Source organism: Bos mutus, chromosome 19 (assembly GCF_027580195.1).
Source record: "Bos mutus isolate GX-2022 chromosome 19, NWIPB_WYAK_1.1, whole genome shotgun sequence".
Taxonomy (NCBI): Eukaryota; Metazoa; Chordata; class Mammalia; order Artiodactyla; family Bovidae; genus Bos; species Bos mutus.
Window position 1 is genome coordinate 21,244,920 of NC_091635.1, and position 12,801 is coordinate 21,257,720.

The 12,801-nt window shown below is 62.4% G+C and overlaps 1 protein-coding gene across 1 annotated transcript in view; it reads right to left on the reverse strand.

Annotated features, from left to right (window-relative positions):
- Nucleotides 1-12,801, reverse strand: part of MYO15A (myosin XVA) — a 47,867-nt gene that overhangs the window by 17,528 nt on the left and 17,538 nt on the right. Inside the window, 28 exon segments of the mRNA XM_070388795.1 lie at nucleotides 55-170; nucleotides 451-526; nucleotides 949-1,008; nucleotides 1,115-1,236; nucleotides 2,273-2,345; nucleotides 2,447-2,552; nucleotides 2,851-2,983; nucleotides 3,069-3,249; nucleotides 3,409-3,486; nucleotides 3,562-3,629; nucleotides 3,820-3,934; nucleotides 4,106-4,212; nucleotides 4,314-4,462; nucleotides 4,632-4,820; nucleotides 5,010-5,082; nucleotides 5,304-5,467; nucleotides 6,733-6,968; nucleotides 8,097-8,192; nucleotides 8,613-8,743; nucleotides 8,819-8,900; nucleotides 8,998-9,051; nucleotides 9,883-9,967; nucleotides 10,420-10,595; nucleotides 10,895-11,012; nucleotides 11,485-11,609; nucleotides 11,777-11,822; nucleotides 11,916-12,064; nucleotides 12,533-12,610. Coding sequence (XP_070244896.1) covers nucleotides 55-170; nucleotides 451-526; nucleotides 949-1,008; nucleotides 1,115-1,236; nucleotides 2,273-2,345; nucleotides 2,447-2,552; nucleotides 2,851-2,983; nucleotides 3,069-3,249; nucleotides 3,409-3,486; nucleotides 3,562-3,629; nucleotides 3,820-3,934; nucleotides 4,106-4,212; nucleotides 4,314-4,462; nucleotides 4,632-4,820; nucleotides 5,010-5,082; nucleotides 5,304-5,467; nucleotides 6,733-6,968; nucleotides 8,097-8,192; nucleotides 8,613-8,743; nucleotides 8,819-8,900; nucleotides 8,998-9,051; nucleotides 9,883-9,967; nucleotides 10,420-10,595; nucleotides 10,895-11,012; nucleotides 11,485-11,609; nucleotides 11,777-11,822; nucleotides 11,916-12,064; nucleotides 12,533-12,610 — 3,186 coding nt within the window.

Here is a 12,801-nt window from a genome sequence, read left to right on the forward strand (position 1 = left end):
CCTAGAGCCCCTGGGGGGCAGAGAGTGGGCAGGGGGCGGGCAGGGGGCTCCTACCGTGGCAGGAAACAGGCGGGAGAAGTAGACCTCCCAGCTGTCCCGGGCAGTGCTGACCACGGCCCGCTTCACGCTCTCTGTCACCAAGGGCCGCTGCGTGTCCAGCTGGTTCTGGGCTAAGGGACACGGGTCGGGTCAGGACCGGGGCCCCCTCCCCTGCTGACCCGCAGTGCATGGAGGGGAGGTTGACCCTCAGCAAGGAGGTGTCAGACCACTGCGTTCCCAGCATCCATATGGGGAAACTGATATCCACAGACAGGACAGTGGGGACCGCAGTCAGGCCAGTATAGCCCAACCCAGACCTGCCGCTGGGCCCCGGGGAGAGGCCAGGAGCAGCGCAGAGAGGGTGGCAGGGGCTCCAGCAGACTGCCCCTCTCCCCCCACACCCCGCAGTACCAAACAGGGCTTTCATCTGGAGCCGCTCCTCCGCAGAGATGCGCAGGCAGGCCTCGGAGAGAGTGTCGTGCAGGACCTGTGGGAGGGGCGTGAGGCGGGCGGCTGCAGGGTTCCCCAAACCTGGAGCCCAGGCTGGACTGTGTCAGGACGACTAGGGATGGGGTGCTTTCCACGCAGTGAGGGCACCTTGTAAATCAGACCCCACTTCTGAGGACCCTCACCCTTCTCATCTCCACCCTCCCCAGGCCCTAGTCTCCTGATCCACACAGGGGATCTTGGGGTGGACCCTGGGGCCCACGAGCTCAGACCAGCCGTGAGTCTGCTTATATGGGATGTGGGCTCCCCAAGCCCATCCACGGCAGGGGGCGCAGCAGACCAGCTCCCTGTCCTCGCTGCGGGCAAGGACCCCAAACCCGAGCAGGAGGCTTGGCAGACGGCTGATCCACACGCCTGCTGCCCTGCTGCTACTCGAGGCCGGGAGGCGGGACAGGACCTCACCTGGCGGAACAGGAGGTCCAGCTGCACGGGGTGGCTGTGGTCGTCCTTGGGGTAGAACACCTGCGGTGTGGGGCTACCATGAGGCCCCGTGCTCCTCACCAGCTGTGCTGTGACCCCTGGCCCATCAGGCCCTGCGCCCCCTCCAGCCCTGGTAGGGCCCCAGCACCTCTTTGCGCAGGAAGATCTGCCAGGGGGTGTCCCGGTAGCCATAGAAGTTGGGGTTCGGGAGGCGGTGCAGCCGTGTCTGCACGGGATCCTCAGGAGGCTCCAGCGATCGCGAGGGCAGTGCTGGGGAGGCAGGGCCCAGGGAGGGCGAGGTTGGAGCAGAGGGGCCTCCTCCTGCCTCGTGGGTAGATACACCTGATCATGCGGGCACGTAGGCACACTCTCTCAGCCCTGCCATCCTCCCACAAACAGAGACCCAGCTCTACAGTCCTAATGTGGTGGGGGTGGAGGTAGGGGCCAGGGATACCCGGAGCAGCAGAGACCAGGTGCTGCCCGGAGGGAGACCCTGGTAAGGTGTGTGAAACAGTTCAGAAAGGACAGTGCTCTCGGTGCTGGGAGCTGGGGCAGAAATCAAATGGCGACCTGGGAAAATCTGGGGGCTGGTCTGTGAGGGGCCTGTGGTCTTGGCGGTCGGGCAGACCTCCCTGAGGAGGTGAGGTTTGAGACTTCGTGATGAAAAGGGGCCAGGCATGCAAGGATCTTCTGCGAAGAGCATTCTCAGCAGGGGGAACAGCAAGGATGAAGGCCCTGCGGCAGGACTGAATTCTGATGGGCCCAGAAACAGTGAGGAGCAGAGAGCCCCAGGGCACGGAGCAGGAGGAGGTGAGGCTGGGGTGAGCCACAGTGAGGAGCCTGGGGTTCATCCCAGGGGCCGCTGGAAAGTCGTTGGCGGGTGGATGGGAACTAACTGATCTGTTACGATCACTGTGGCTGCCATAAGGCAGGAGGTGCAGAGGTTAGGACTCCAGCTGTGATGTCAGGAGGCCTGGGATTCTGTCCCTGGTCTGACACTTAAGAGCTGTGTGATCTTGAGTGAGTCACTTAACCTCTCTGTGTCTGTCTTCTCATCTGTAACATCTACACAGACAGTACTGTGTTGAAGAGTCTGAGTGAGGATTTAGAGTGGGCTGGCCTGAAATCAGTGCCATGCAAATGCTGATACAATTGCACAAACATCCACATAGTATGTCCACACAGGCCCAGGGACATGGACACACAGGCCACCGTCATGCAGACCAAGACTCACCTGTGCTCACACTGACTAATTCCTGCACTCAGACACCTGCCCTCCAGCCCCTCCCTCCCTCCTGGCCCTCACCTGGAGCGGGCCCCACGGATGGCCGCTGTGTGCTGGTCACTGGCTTCACCAAGGCCACGGCCTCTCTGGGGACCTGTCCCCACAAAGACAGCCCACCACAGTACACAGAGGCTCCCCCAGAGGCCCCCCTGTGTCTTCTGTTCCGCCTGGACCCCACCAGCCCCAGCCCCTCACCTGGGTGCCGGGTGCTGCCACTGGGGGGCTCATCTGCCCCCTCAGGATCGTCAGGGCCTCCTCATGGGGATCAGGCCGCTTTACGAACACCCTCCCGCCGTCCTTCCTGGGGAGCGGGACACTGAGCCTTCTCTTCACAGCCACACAGTCCCACCCAGGAACTTCCTCTCCCCCCATCACCGTACATGATAACCCCGAGAGGACCAGAGACAGGCATGGGGTCACACACAATCCCTAGAGAGCGGTCCTGGCCTCCCTGTGCCCTTGGGGGGAGTCTCATCTGGACCACCTGGGTGAACAGACACTCCCTAAAGGCTGTTGGGCAGGGTGCTGTGAGCCCAGCAGACAGGCACATGGGAAGGCAGTCACGAAAGAGGGCCAGAGGGCTGAGTGGGTGGGCTGACCTGAGGGCCTCGGGCCGGCCCCCCCGGGGCAGCTGCTGGTGCTGCCTGACGATGTCCTTGATCTGCTGCGTGGGTTGCGGGAAGTGCTCCGAGTTGAGGGTCGAAGACCGGACCAGCTCCAGGCAGGGTGAGGCTGTGGCGGGGCATGGTATAGGGGGTAGGTGAGTCCACCCTCCCATCTCACCTTGGGAAGCCCCTGCTGCAACAGGACACTTAACTGCTTTCTGGAGAAGCCCAGCCCTGAGGCAGAATGGGGGCAGCCACGGGCTTGGTGGGCGTCCTCGGGGCCTTGGCCAGGGGGGCGGGGGCCGCAGGCTTTGGAGCAGCCTGCAGGAGCACAGGCTTGGCTGGGAGTCCAGTGCCTACGAACTTCGGCCGGGCCTCTGATGCTAAGGGTTTCTGTGGAGAGCAGAGTGTGAGGAGGGCGTCCTGGGTCATGTCAGTTTGCTCTCAGGAACCCCACGTTGGCCCAGGAGAGGCGGAGGGGGCTCCTGGTTTAGAGAGGTGCAGCGATGCTCTGGGGCAACACGGCACTCATGGGGGGCCTCTGGGGCTCACCTCTGGGGGGAAGGGTCTCGGGGTGGGACTCAGGGGCTGCTGCTGGAGTGCCATGGCCTGCAGGGTCATCTCCCGGGCCTGCAGAGAGTTGGGGTGAGCGGGTAGGCCCAGGCTTGGGCCCCCGGCAGGACACCCCAGTCCCCTGGCACTCACCAGCAGTACTGCCTGCTTGTGGATGAAGGCTTGCTGCAGGGCCAACGTGGAGGCGTCCAGGCCTGGAACTGGGGTGACCGGGTCGGGGGGCATAGATCCAGAGATGAGGGAGGTAGGAGTGGGAATTCCCTACTCTTCCCACCCTGTCAGCTCACCCCGCAAGCCTGAGGCTGCCTCTGTTCTAGGGCTGAAGCTGCCCTGAGCACCATGGGGCCCCGCCGAGCCCAACCCTGAACCCGAGCTGGAGGAGGCACTGACTGGGCTTTGGCTCTGGGGGTCTCCTGGGGGGGCCTTCAGTGCTGCTGCTGCCATCTCCACCTGGCTGGCCTCCACCTTTCATGCGGTAGGCAATGGCTGTTGGCTTCTCCAGGTCCTGGGGAGCAGATGGCTCAAGTGACTGCCCCAATGCCACGCTCCCCAGGTTCCAAGGCAACGGGCACCTGACACCGCCCCCACCCCCTCCCAGGGGCCCCCCTCCAGCCACCCCAGGGCCGGGCTGCAAGAGGCTCCTGCTCTGGCCTTCAAAGGCCCGATGAGTCCCTACCGCATCCCCGCAGGACAGCACGGGGTCGAAGAGGCTGTCCAGGTAGCAGTCCAGCCCCTTGTGGGGCACAGCAGGCTCTCCAAGGCTGTCCGAGTCTGGTTGGGTTGGGGGAAATTCAAATTCTTTCCTCCTGCTGATCACCCCTCTCGCCCCCAGGCTCCCTCCCCACCAGAGACAGTGGCCACTGCTGGTGGATCTTGGAGGGTCACTGTCCCTCTCTGAGGCTCAGGCTCCCCATTTGTACCGTTCTCATTGTGGCTGCAGTACCCATCTGAGTCGGCCACTACAGGCATGAGCCCCTGGGGCTGGGGCTTGGTGGGTGCATCATCGTCGGAGTCCCAGCTGTTCCCAAACACCCTGGGGGATGGGGAACACAGCAGCTGAGCCCCCCGGCAGACCCTCCTCTGTACCCTGGAGTTCTCCCTTTGAAGGTAGGCCCCCTTCCTGAAGCCCTCAAGTTCAAGTTCAGCTCACAGCCACCAGCATGCAGGAGGGGGGGCCTCGGGCTGGGAGAGACCACCTCTACCTGAGGCCTCCCCTGCAGGCCGGGGGCCCCTCCGCACCCACGAGGAAGTAGGCTTTCCGTCGAGGGAACTCCCTGAGCAGCTCGAGGTCCGACACCAGGTCCAGCACGTAGTCATGGCCGGCCAGCTCTGCCCACTGGACCCCGTTCTTCATGGCCACTGTCCAGCCTCGCCAGCCGTCAACCAGCCCCCTGGTGATAGCACATGGAGGGATGGGAATGAGGGACGGCGCCAAGAGGTACCGCCCGGGGAGACCCTGGATGGAGCCAGACACGTGACTGGAACAGACCCTCCGGGACTGGGGGACCTGGTCTCCCGCCCCCACCTCCTCCTTCCTGGGTGTGCAGGGGTGTGCTGGGCGGGGCACGCCAGGAGCCAACCTGTGCCTCAGAATGTCTCCGGCCACCTCCTCCCCCGTACTCCAGGACTGCACCGGGCAGGAGAACAGGTCACCTGGGCAGTAGCAGGGGTGGGGCTTGGCTCCAAGCATCTGCAGCCCATCCTGCCGCCTCCCCGCTCTCGTCCTGGGCCCTGGCTGCACATCCTCACAGCCCTGCTCCCAGCCCCAGTCCAGGTCCTGCCCTCTCTCCAGGCTGCTCACAGCAGGGCCACCCAGCTTCTCCTAACCCCGGGCTCTGCTGCCCCTCCATGGGAGGCAGGGGAGGGCAGCTCACCGTTGAAGCAGCCCACGTCCAGTGCCATGCCAGCCTTCTCCTGGGTGGCTGTCCACTCAAGCTGAGTTGGAGGGAAGGTGCGGGCAGCCCCAGAGACCATGGCCTGCATGAGGCGATGCTGACACACGGCCTGGAAGCCACCGCGCCCATGATCAGACACAAACCTGGCAGGTAGGAATTGGAGCAAGGATGAGGCTAGCCAGATGTGGGGGAAACCCTGAGACTGGTCAGGGATGCCCAGGCCAGCCCAGAGATCTGAGGTTGGGCTGCCAATGATTAGGGCAGCTTGGCGCTCCCAGGCTAAGCTGAAAGCATCCAGGCCAGCCAGGGGTACCTCAAGCCAGCAGGAGTCCAAGGACACCAAAAAGGTTCCAGGCAGGCCCAACTAAGCTCAACAGAGCAAAATGTCATTGCCAGGATGGGGCCTGCGGGAGGTGTAAGCAAAGACCTGGCCTCTGGGGACTTCCATTTTACCAGGCCACCCGGGTGGTCATCAGTCCTCTCTGAGCCTGCCACCGAGTTCACAGATGGCTGTGGGGGTTCCAGCTGACCCAGGGTCAACCAGCCTGCTCCCCGCCAGGGGCGGGCACTCCTCATCCGCCCCTCCCTGTGGCTGGTGGCCTGTGGCTACCACAGGGAAGCTTAGAGCCATGCCCATGGGAAGCCCAGCGGGCAGGTAGTGGCCCTTCCCCTGGCAGAGTCCCAGGGAGCTGCCCCTACTGTGCTGAGCTCAGGAAGGCTCTGCATGCTCTGCAGCTCACAGCCACTGGTGGGTCCTGTTACCATCCCCAATTCCCAGGTCAGGAAAGAGGCTCAGAGAGAGGCAGTGAGTCGCCCCAGGTCACACGGCGGGAAAGTCAGAGCTAGGTTTCGCACCGAGGGCCTGCTTGAGCTCTTTCCCATGCAAATCAACCTCGTCACCAAGGAGGGGGACATCACCATCACCTTAACACGATCAGGATGCTGACGACGGCTGTGCTTACACAGCGCTTACCACCAGCCTGTCCTCTCGGCATTTCACACGTGTTTGCATGGTTAATCCTCACACAGCCTGATGTAGGTACTCTAACCATGTTCATTTTACAGGTGAGGAAACAGACTCAGAGAGGTTATTTAAATTGCCCAAGGTCACACGGCTTACATGTGGCTGAGCTGGGATTTGAACACAGACTGTTGGAATCTACATGCCTAACGACCCTGCTGCAACCCACTGCTCACCACGTGAGAGGTCAGCACCTCTCTTCCAGATTCCCCACACCCTGGTCCGGCCACCGCTGAGCTCTGGAAGCCCTGTATCCAGTCTTGTCTGACCCCTGCCCTCTGACATGAAGCCCTGGGCCAGCCCCCGAGCCTGAGCTTCCAGGCACAGAGCCTCCCTCCTGCCTGGCCTGGCATCTGCCCTGGGCCCTGGCCCCCCAGCTCCACTCACTTGAGCAGGTATTTGTCCAGGCGCGGGGATGGTGCGAAGCCGCTGAGGCAGGCGGCCAGCAGGAGCCAGCCCCGCTCGGCGTTGTGGGAGCTGGGGTTGCGCCACACCTGGTTGGCCAGTTGCGCCAGGATCTCGTCCCGCAGCTCGGGCACTGCCAGTCCCTTCTGCACGATGTAGCTCCCAAAGACGTGGTCCCGGGTGCCGTGCAGCTGGGGGTCGCCCATGAAACGTAGGATCTGGCCACAAGCAGATTCTCCTGGGCCTCTCAGAGGGCTGTTCCCACTGGTCCCCACCCCTTCATATGCATCCCTCACATGTCCTTCCCAAGTCCCCCTGCCCATATAAAATTCCCCCACAGTAAAACTGTAACAGGCTTGTGCATGCTAAGTCGCTTAAATGGTGTCTGACTCTTGTGACCCTATGGGCTGTAACCCGCCAGACTCCTCTGTCCATGAGATTCTCCAGGCAAAAATACTTAAGTGGGTTGCCATGCCCTCCTCTAAGGGATCTTCCCAACCCAAAGATCGAACCCCCGTCTCTTACATCTCCTGCATTGGTAGGCGAGTTCTTTACCATTAGTGCCACCTGGGAAGCCAGCCTGGTTTACCCTGGGCCAAGTGACCAGGGCTTGGGGAAAGTCAAGATTCTCCTGCTCACGAACCTTCTACAGCCCCAGCCCCTCCCCACACCCTGGCCTCCAGCAGGTCCCTCACCTCCAGCTCTATCCAGGCCCCAGAGGGCACTTTCTAGCACGCATACCCAACCACATCCTCCCATGGAAGCACCATCCGTGGCTCCCTTGCGCCCCTGAGAGCCCAACCTCAGCTCTGGGCTTGTTGGTCAAAGCCTCCTGCCCCTCTGGCCTTACTCTTCTGAGTCTCTGTTCTGACCATGGCAACTTCTCTCCTCTCTACCTCTCCATTCGCCCTGGCTGGGAGACTGCCGCCACCTTCCTCTCCAGCTCAAATGCCCCCTCCTCCAGGAAGCCTTCCCTGACTCTGCCCAGGGCTGCATGAGGGGCCTTGTCTGGGCTCCCCGACCCCCATCCCCCGCTCTGTCCACAGGAGTGGGTCACTCATTAGGTCTTCTCTGCCTCCCCTTTCAGACGAGGCTCTATTCTGGAAGCTCCAGAGAGGCTGGGAGGCAGCCATGTTGCCGAGACAACTGCAAGACAGGCCCCCATCCCCAGACCCCACCCCAGAGAAGAGGACAGACACTGCCTCTCAGAAGTCCCTCCCAGAAGTCCCTCCTCCAAGGGCTCAGGGCCTGGGCTGGTGGAGGGTCCAGGGGAGCAGCATGGGGGTCTCCTGTCTGGCCTCAAGGCTGGGGCTGTGATTTGGAAGGTGGTCTGTGCAGACTCATACCAGCTTGAAGATGCCCACAGCCTCCACATGGTACTCCGCTGGCAACCGCGTGAGGGGCGTCCTCAGGGGCACGGTCAGCATCCCAAAGGCAGGCTCCTGGGCACAGAGCAGGCACCTGGGCACAGAGCTGGGAGGCAGGGGCACCTCCGGACCCGCTGCTCTAGGCCGGGTTGGGGCACACGAGCCTAAGGCGCCCGGGCTCTGGTCCCCAGCATGCAGATGGAGATTCAGCGCATCAGGGCAGAGCCCCTCTAAGACGTCCCCGGAGGGCAGGAGATGAGCAGCGGGGGTGACATGCTGTGGGTCCACTCACTGCTTGTCAGGTTTCTGAAATGTTTCCAAACAGCCACTGCCGGAGCCCCGGAGGCCCCCCACCACCATCCAGGCCCCCGGAGTCCCTAGATTCCTCATGACCCAGCAACTGGAGAGCTCTGGCCTGCTCTCAAAGGGCGTGGCCAGAAGTCGGCCATATCCGAGGAAAATGCCAGCTGTCACTGGGTCTCCTCCAGCTCTTACCTTGAAGTGGCACCGGACAAACTTGGCCATGGGGTAGTTGTTGATGTCCAGAGGCAGCGTGACCCGGGGCTCGGCCTGAAGCCGAGGAGTTCGCACAAGGGCCACCCGGGGCCCCTGGGCTGTCCTGAGGCCTGTGGACAGAGAAGGTCTGAGGGGCCTGGCCCCCTGGCCAGCCCGCCCCCCAACACCGCCCAGCACTGACGTACCCGCCACAGCTTGCAAGAGCCCAGCCAGCTCCACCGGGACCTCCAGGTGCCCCACGGCCACCACCTGCCGCTTGCTCAGCTCCTGGGGGGTCAGCACAGGGTGAGGGGACAGGCCTGCCACACCCCCGCCTGCCGGCCTCCCTTCCTGTCCCCCGCAGCTGCCTGGACCTCACACCCACCTCCTGCTCCCGCAGCCATGCCTCCTCCACCCGGAGCCTCCGCTCCGCCCTCAGCTGCAGGAGAGCAGACGGTCAAGGCGGGCAGCGGTGGGCAGAGGGGACGGCGGCCCCAGGCCCACCTCACAGACGGGGGAGGCAGTGGTGTGGCCAGAGAAATGGGTGTGGGAGGAAGAGAGCAAGAGACTCAGGCAGAGGGCAGAGCAGTGACGCTTTGGGGAAGGAGAGACGCACAGGATGTCGGACAGCAGCAGAGAGGTGCGTTCTGGGGCCCCTCCCTGGAAAGTGTTAGTCCTTCCGTCGTGTCCAACCCTTTGCGACACCCCACGGACTGTAGCCTGCCAGGTTCCTCTCTTCGGGGATTCCCCAGGCAAGAATACTGGAGTGGGTTGCCAATTCCTTCTCCAAGGGATCTTCCTGACTCAGGGATCGAACCCGGGTCTCCCACATTGCAGGTGGATTCTCTACTGTCCCGGGGCTACCAGAGAAGCACCTCCCTGCTGCCCCACAAAACTCCAGCAAAGGTGTGCAGCTCCTCGGGGCTATGTTTGTCTGTCTGGCTGTGGAAATGTGACAACAGGCTGAGACCAGCACCGAGACAAGGGCACAACCAGAGCGAGTGCTGCTCGGGTCGCTAAATTCTAATCATGCCCGGTTTGTAGGCCCTGCTGTGAGCCCTGTGCCGGGCCACACCCTCCCCTCAGCCTCTCATTCAACCCCTGCACACCCCAAGGGATGGGTGAGGAGAGCAAGGCTAGAGAGGGATAAGCGGGGATTGAACCCAAGCCTGTCCAGGCCAAATGCCACCTCCCCGTCCCTGCCGCCCCATGGACCCTGACGGGGCAGGCCTGGTTCCGGGGGGAGGGACGAAAGCCCAGCCTACAGCACCTTGAGGTAACGCCGGTGGCTCGTATACGTGTGCACCAGGGCCCGGAACTTCACCAGACGCCTCCTCATCTGCTGATACCGCTGCCTGGGGCACAGAGAAGAGGAGAAGGGGTTTTGAGTAGGAAGGCCGGGGGGGCAAGGGTCATGGGTGACCATGGGGAAGAGATGCCTACACCTGCCTTGTTGGGGTGTCAGTGTCCACACTTCACTCTGGGACCCAATGCAAAAAGGGAAACAAACTCAGAGACGGGCAGTGACTTGGCCAAGGTCACACAGCAAATGGAGTGGCAGGGCCTGTTGGCTGTCCCAGGGTATGGGAGATGCAGGGTGGGGCCCCTCTTGGTTGGATGGATTTCTACCTACCAGTCACAAGGACCAGGGGGTGGGAGGGAAAGACACACAGAATCTGATCACCCTTCCCACAAAGGAAGGGTGCATGCCTCTGGGAATGGGGAACTCACTACCCAAGTTCAGGCTCGGCCTTCCTGGGGCCTGGCCACAGAAACCCAGGGAGCCTTGCCCACCCTGGGCCTGCACCTGGCCAGGTAGCCGCGGGCCCGGCTCTGCAGCAGGATGATCTTGCGGCGTAGGGAGCGGAAACGGCGTTGGACAAAGAAGCCGCGGAGGCAGCGCTGTAGTGTGATGGCCGCCAGGCACAGAACGTGGTCCCGCATGCCCTCCAACAGCTGGTGCAAGTGCTCTTTCAGGAAGAGCTGGGGGCAGCAGGCGAGCGCTGAGGCTGAGAGCTCCCGGGCACTGCCTGGGCCCGCCCTCCCCAGGAGTCCCTGGAGACAGAGGACAGGCCAGCCCCGGATCGGGTGGAGGGCGGCCAAGTCTGGAGAGGTGGGGAAGGCAGGATGGTGAATCAGACAGTGAGAGCGGCCAGGCAGAGTGTGGAGGTGGGATCAGCATCCATGCCCCAGCTTGGCTGGATGGCCTCTGGCCTGGGCACTTCTGAGCCCACAGTCTCCAGCCACAGGGCACCCAGGGGCTGAGCGTGGGTAGGACTCACCTTGCTGACACCAACACAGTACATGTTTGGTGTGACCGTGCATAGGCGGCTCAGCACCGACACACACATGTCCCCACTGGCTGGCAGGTTGTGCTGGAGGGCCACTAGACAGCGGTATCTGCAGGCCCCAAATCCAGCTATTGGACCCATCCGGCTGCCTGCTAGACCTCAGGGTCACTACCCAACCCCTGTCTCCGGGAAGCCTAGGTCCCAGCAGAGCCTTTACTCATAGTCTCTTCTAACCAGAAAAGGGCTTTCTGTCCCAAGGCTGCTTGAAAAGAGCATTAAACTATAATAAATGCTTTCAGTGCAAGAAAATGCTTTAACGCCATCTGCTGGAAACTTGTCATAGTAGTAATAGGTATGAAAATCACTTCTCTTTGGAATCAACACATACATAATAGAACTATGAAAAATGCAAAGTAGTAAATATATCTGCCACGTAACAGCTAGTATGTGGTGGTCTTGTGTAGTGTACAACCTGAGCAACCGTGCATGGCCAGCCCTATTCTGCCTGGGTTGTGAATTCCTGGGGCCATGGGGGCCTGGGTAGGGGTCTGCAGAACTCAGGAAGCACCAGGCCAAGGTACCTGTCGATGAACACCTGGAAGGGCAGCCGCACCGGAAAGCCCTCCTTCCGAATCCGCACAGTCTCCAGCAGCCCTGAATAGCGTAACTGGGCCGTCACCACATCACATTCAAAGAGGCCTGGCTCCTGGGGGGAGGGCCCAGAGAGGAAGCCTGTGTATCGGCCCAAACATATGCAATGGTCTCCTCGGTGGGCTGGGCAGATGGGAGGTCCAGAGAGGCAAAGCCACTCGCCCAAGGTCACACAGCATGGGGAGAGGACTTGGCTCCCCCAGGGGCACCCCCATCATATACCTTCTTGTGGTTGGGCTTCAGGCACCGGACAAACAAGGGGTTACACCTGGGCAGAGTCGAGAGGAGGGCAGTGTGAGGCCCTGGGGACGGAGGGTGCTTGCCCCCAGGGTCACAGGGTGGGGGCACCTGCCACACCCACCTCTCCATCTTTTCCACCAGGTCCAGAAGTGACTGCTGGAACTTGGCGGCCACCGTGTGCGCCTTGTAGAGCCGGGAGACGGAGCTGCTCTTGCCCAGGCGCTGAGGGGCAGCCTGCGGGGCATGGCTGGAGAAGAGGTGTGCTACCACCTGGGCCAGCAGTCAAGGTCAAGGTGCCAGGAGATGGAAGGGGAAGGGCCCAGAGGCAGAAACAAGGAGGGAAATGGACGGAGAGAAAGAGAAAGGGGAAGAACAAAAGGCATCAGTCTCTGGACCCGGGGATCAGAAAGTGACTGCTGGACCCCTGCCCTGACTGAAAGCCATGCCCTCCCGGCTGGCATTCTTCTCAAGTCAGGGTGCTCATACCTTCCAAGTGGCCTGCCTGTGGGGGAATATGGGGCACTAGAGTCTGCATGCCTGGCCCCAAGGGGGCCTGTGACACACCTGGCCATGAACTCTGGCAACGACCTGGGGGGGACGTGGAGGCCGAGAGGACAGGGGGTAGGAGAACCCCTCAGGGAGGGATAGGCCGGGCTGAGCCAGAGTCTGGACAAAGTTGGGGAAGGGGTCTGACGGCAGGCTGGGTGCTCGGGGGCCAGGGCAGCGAGGCTCGCTCACCCGAGTCCGGCTCCGCACAAACAGGTCCAGCACGTCCTGGCGCACCTGGTCGTGGTTCTTGTCTAGGAACTTGTGCACCTGGAGAGGGGGAGGGGAGAGGCAGTTCGGTGTGGACCCCACCCTACCCCAACAGCCTGGGAGACAGGGCGGAAGGCTGACTCATCCCAGGGTGTGTGCACCGCCCGCTCCCCTCCTCTCCCCTCCTCCTTACAGTGGGTCAGGGGCTCACGGCCCCAGGGGACCCTGGCCCTGCCCTCCAGGCCTCGGTC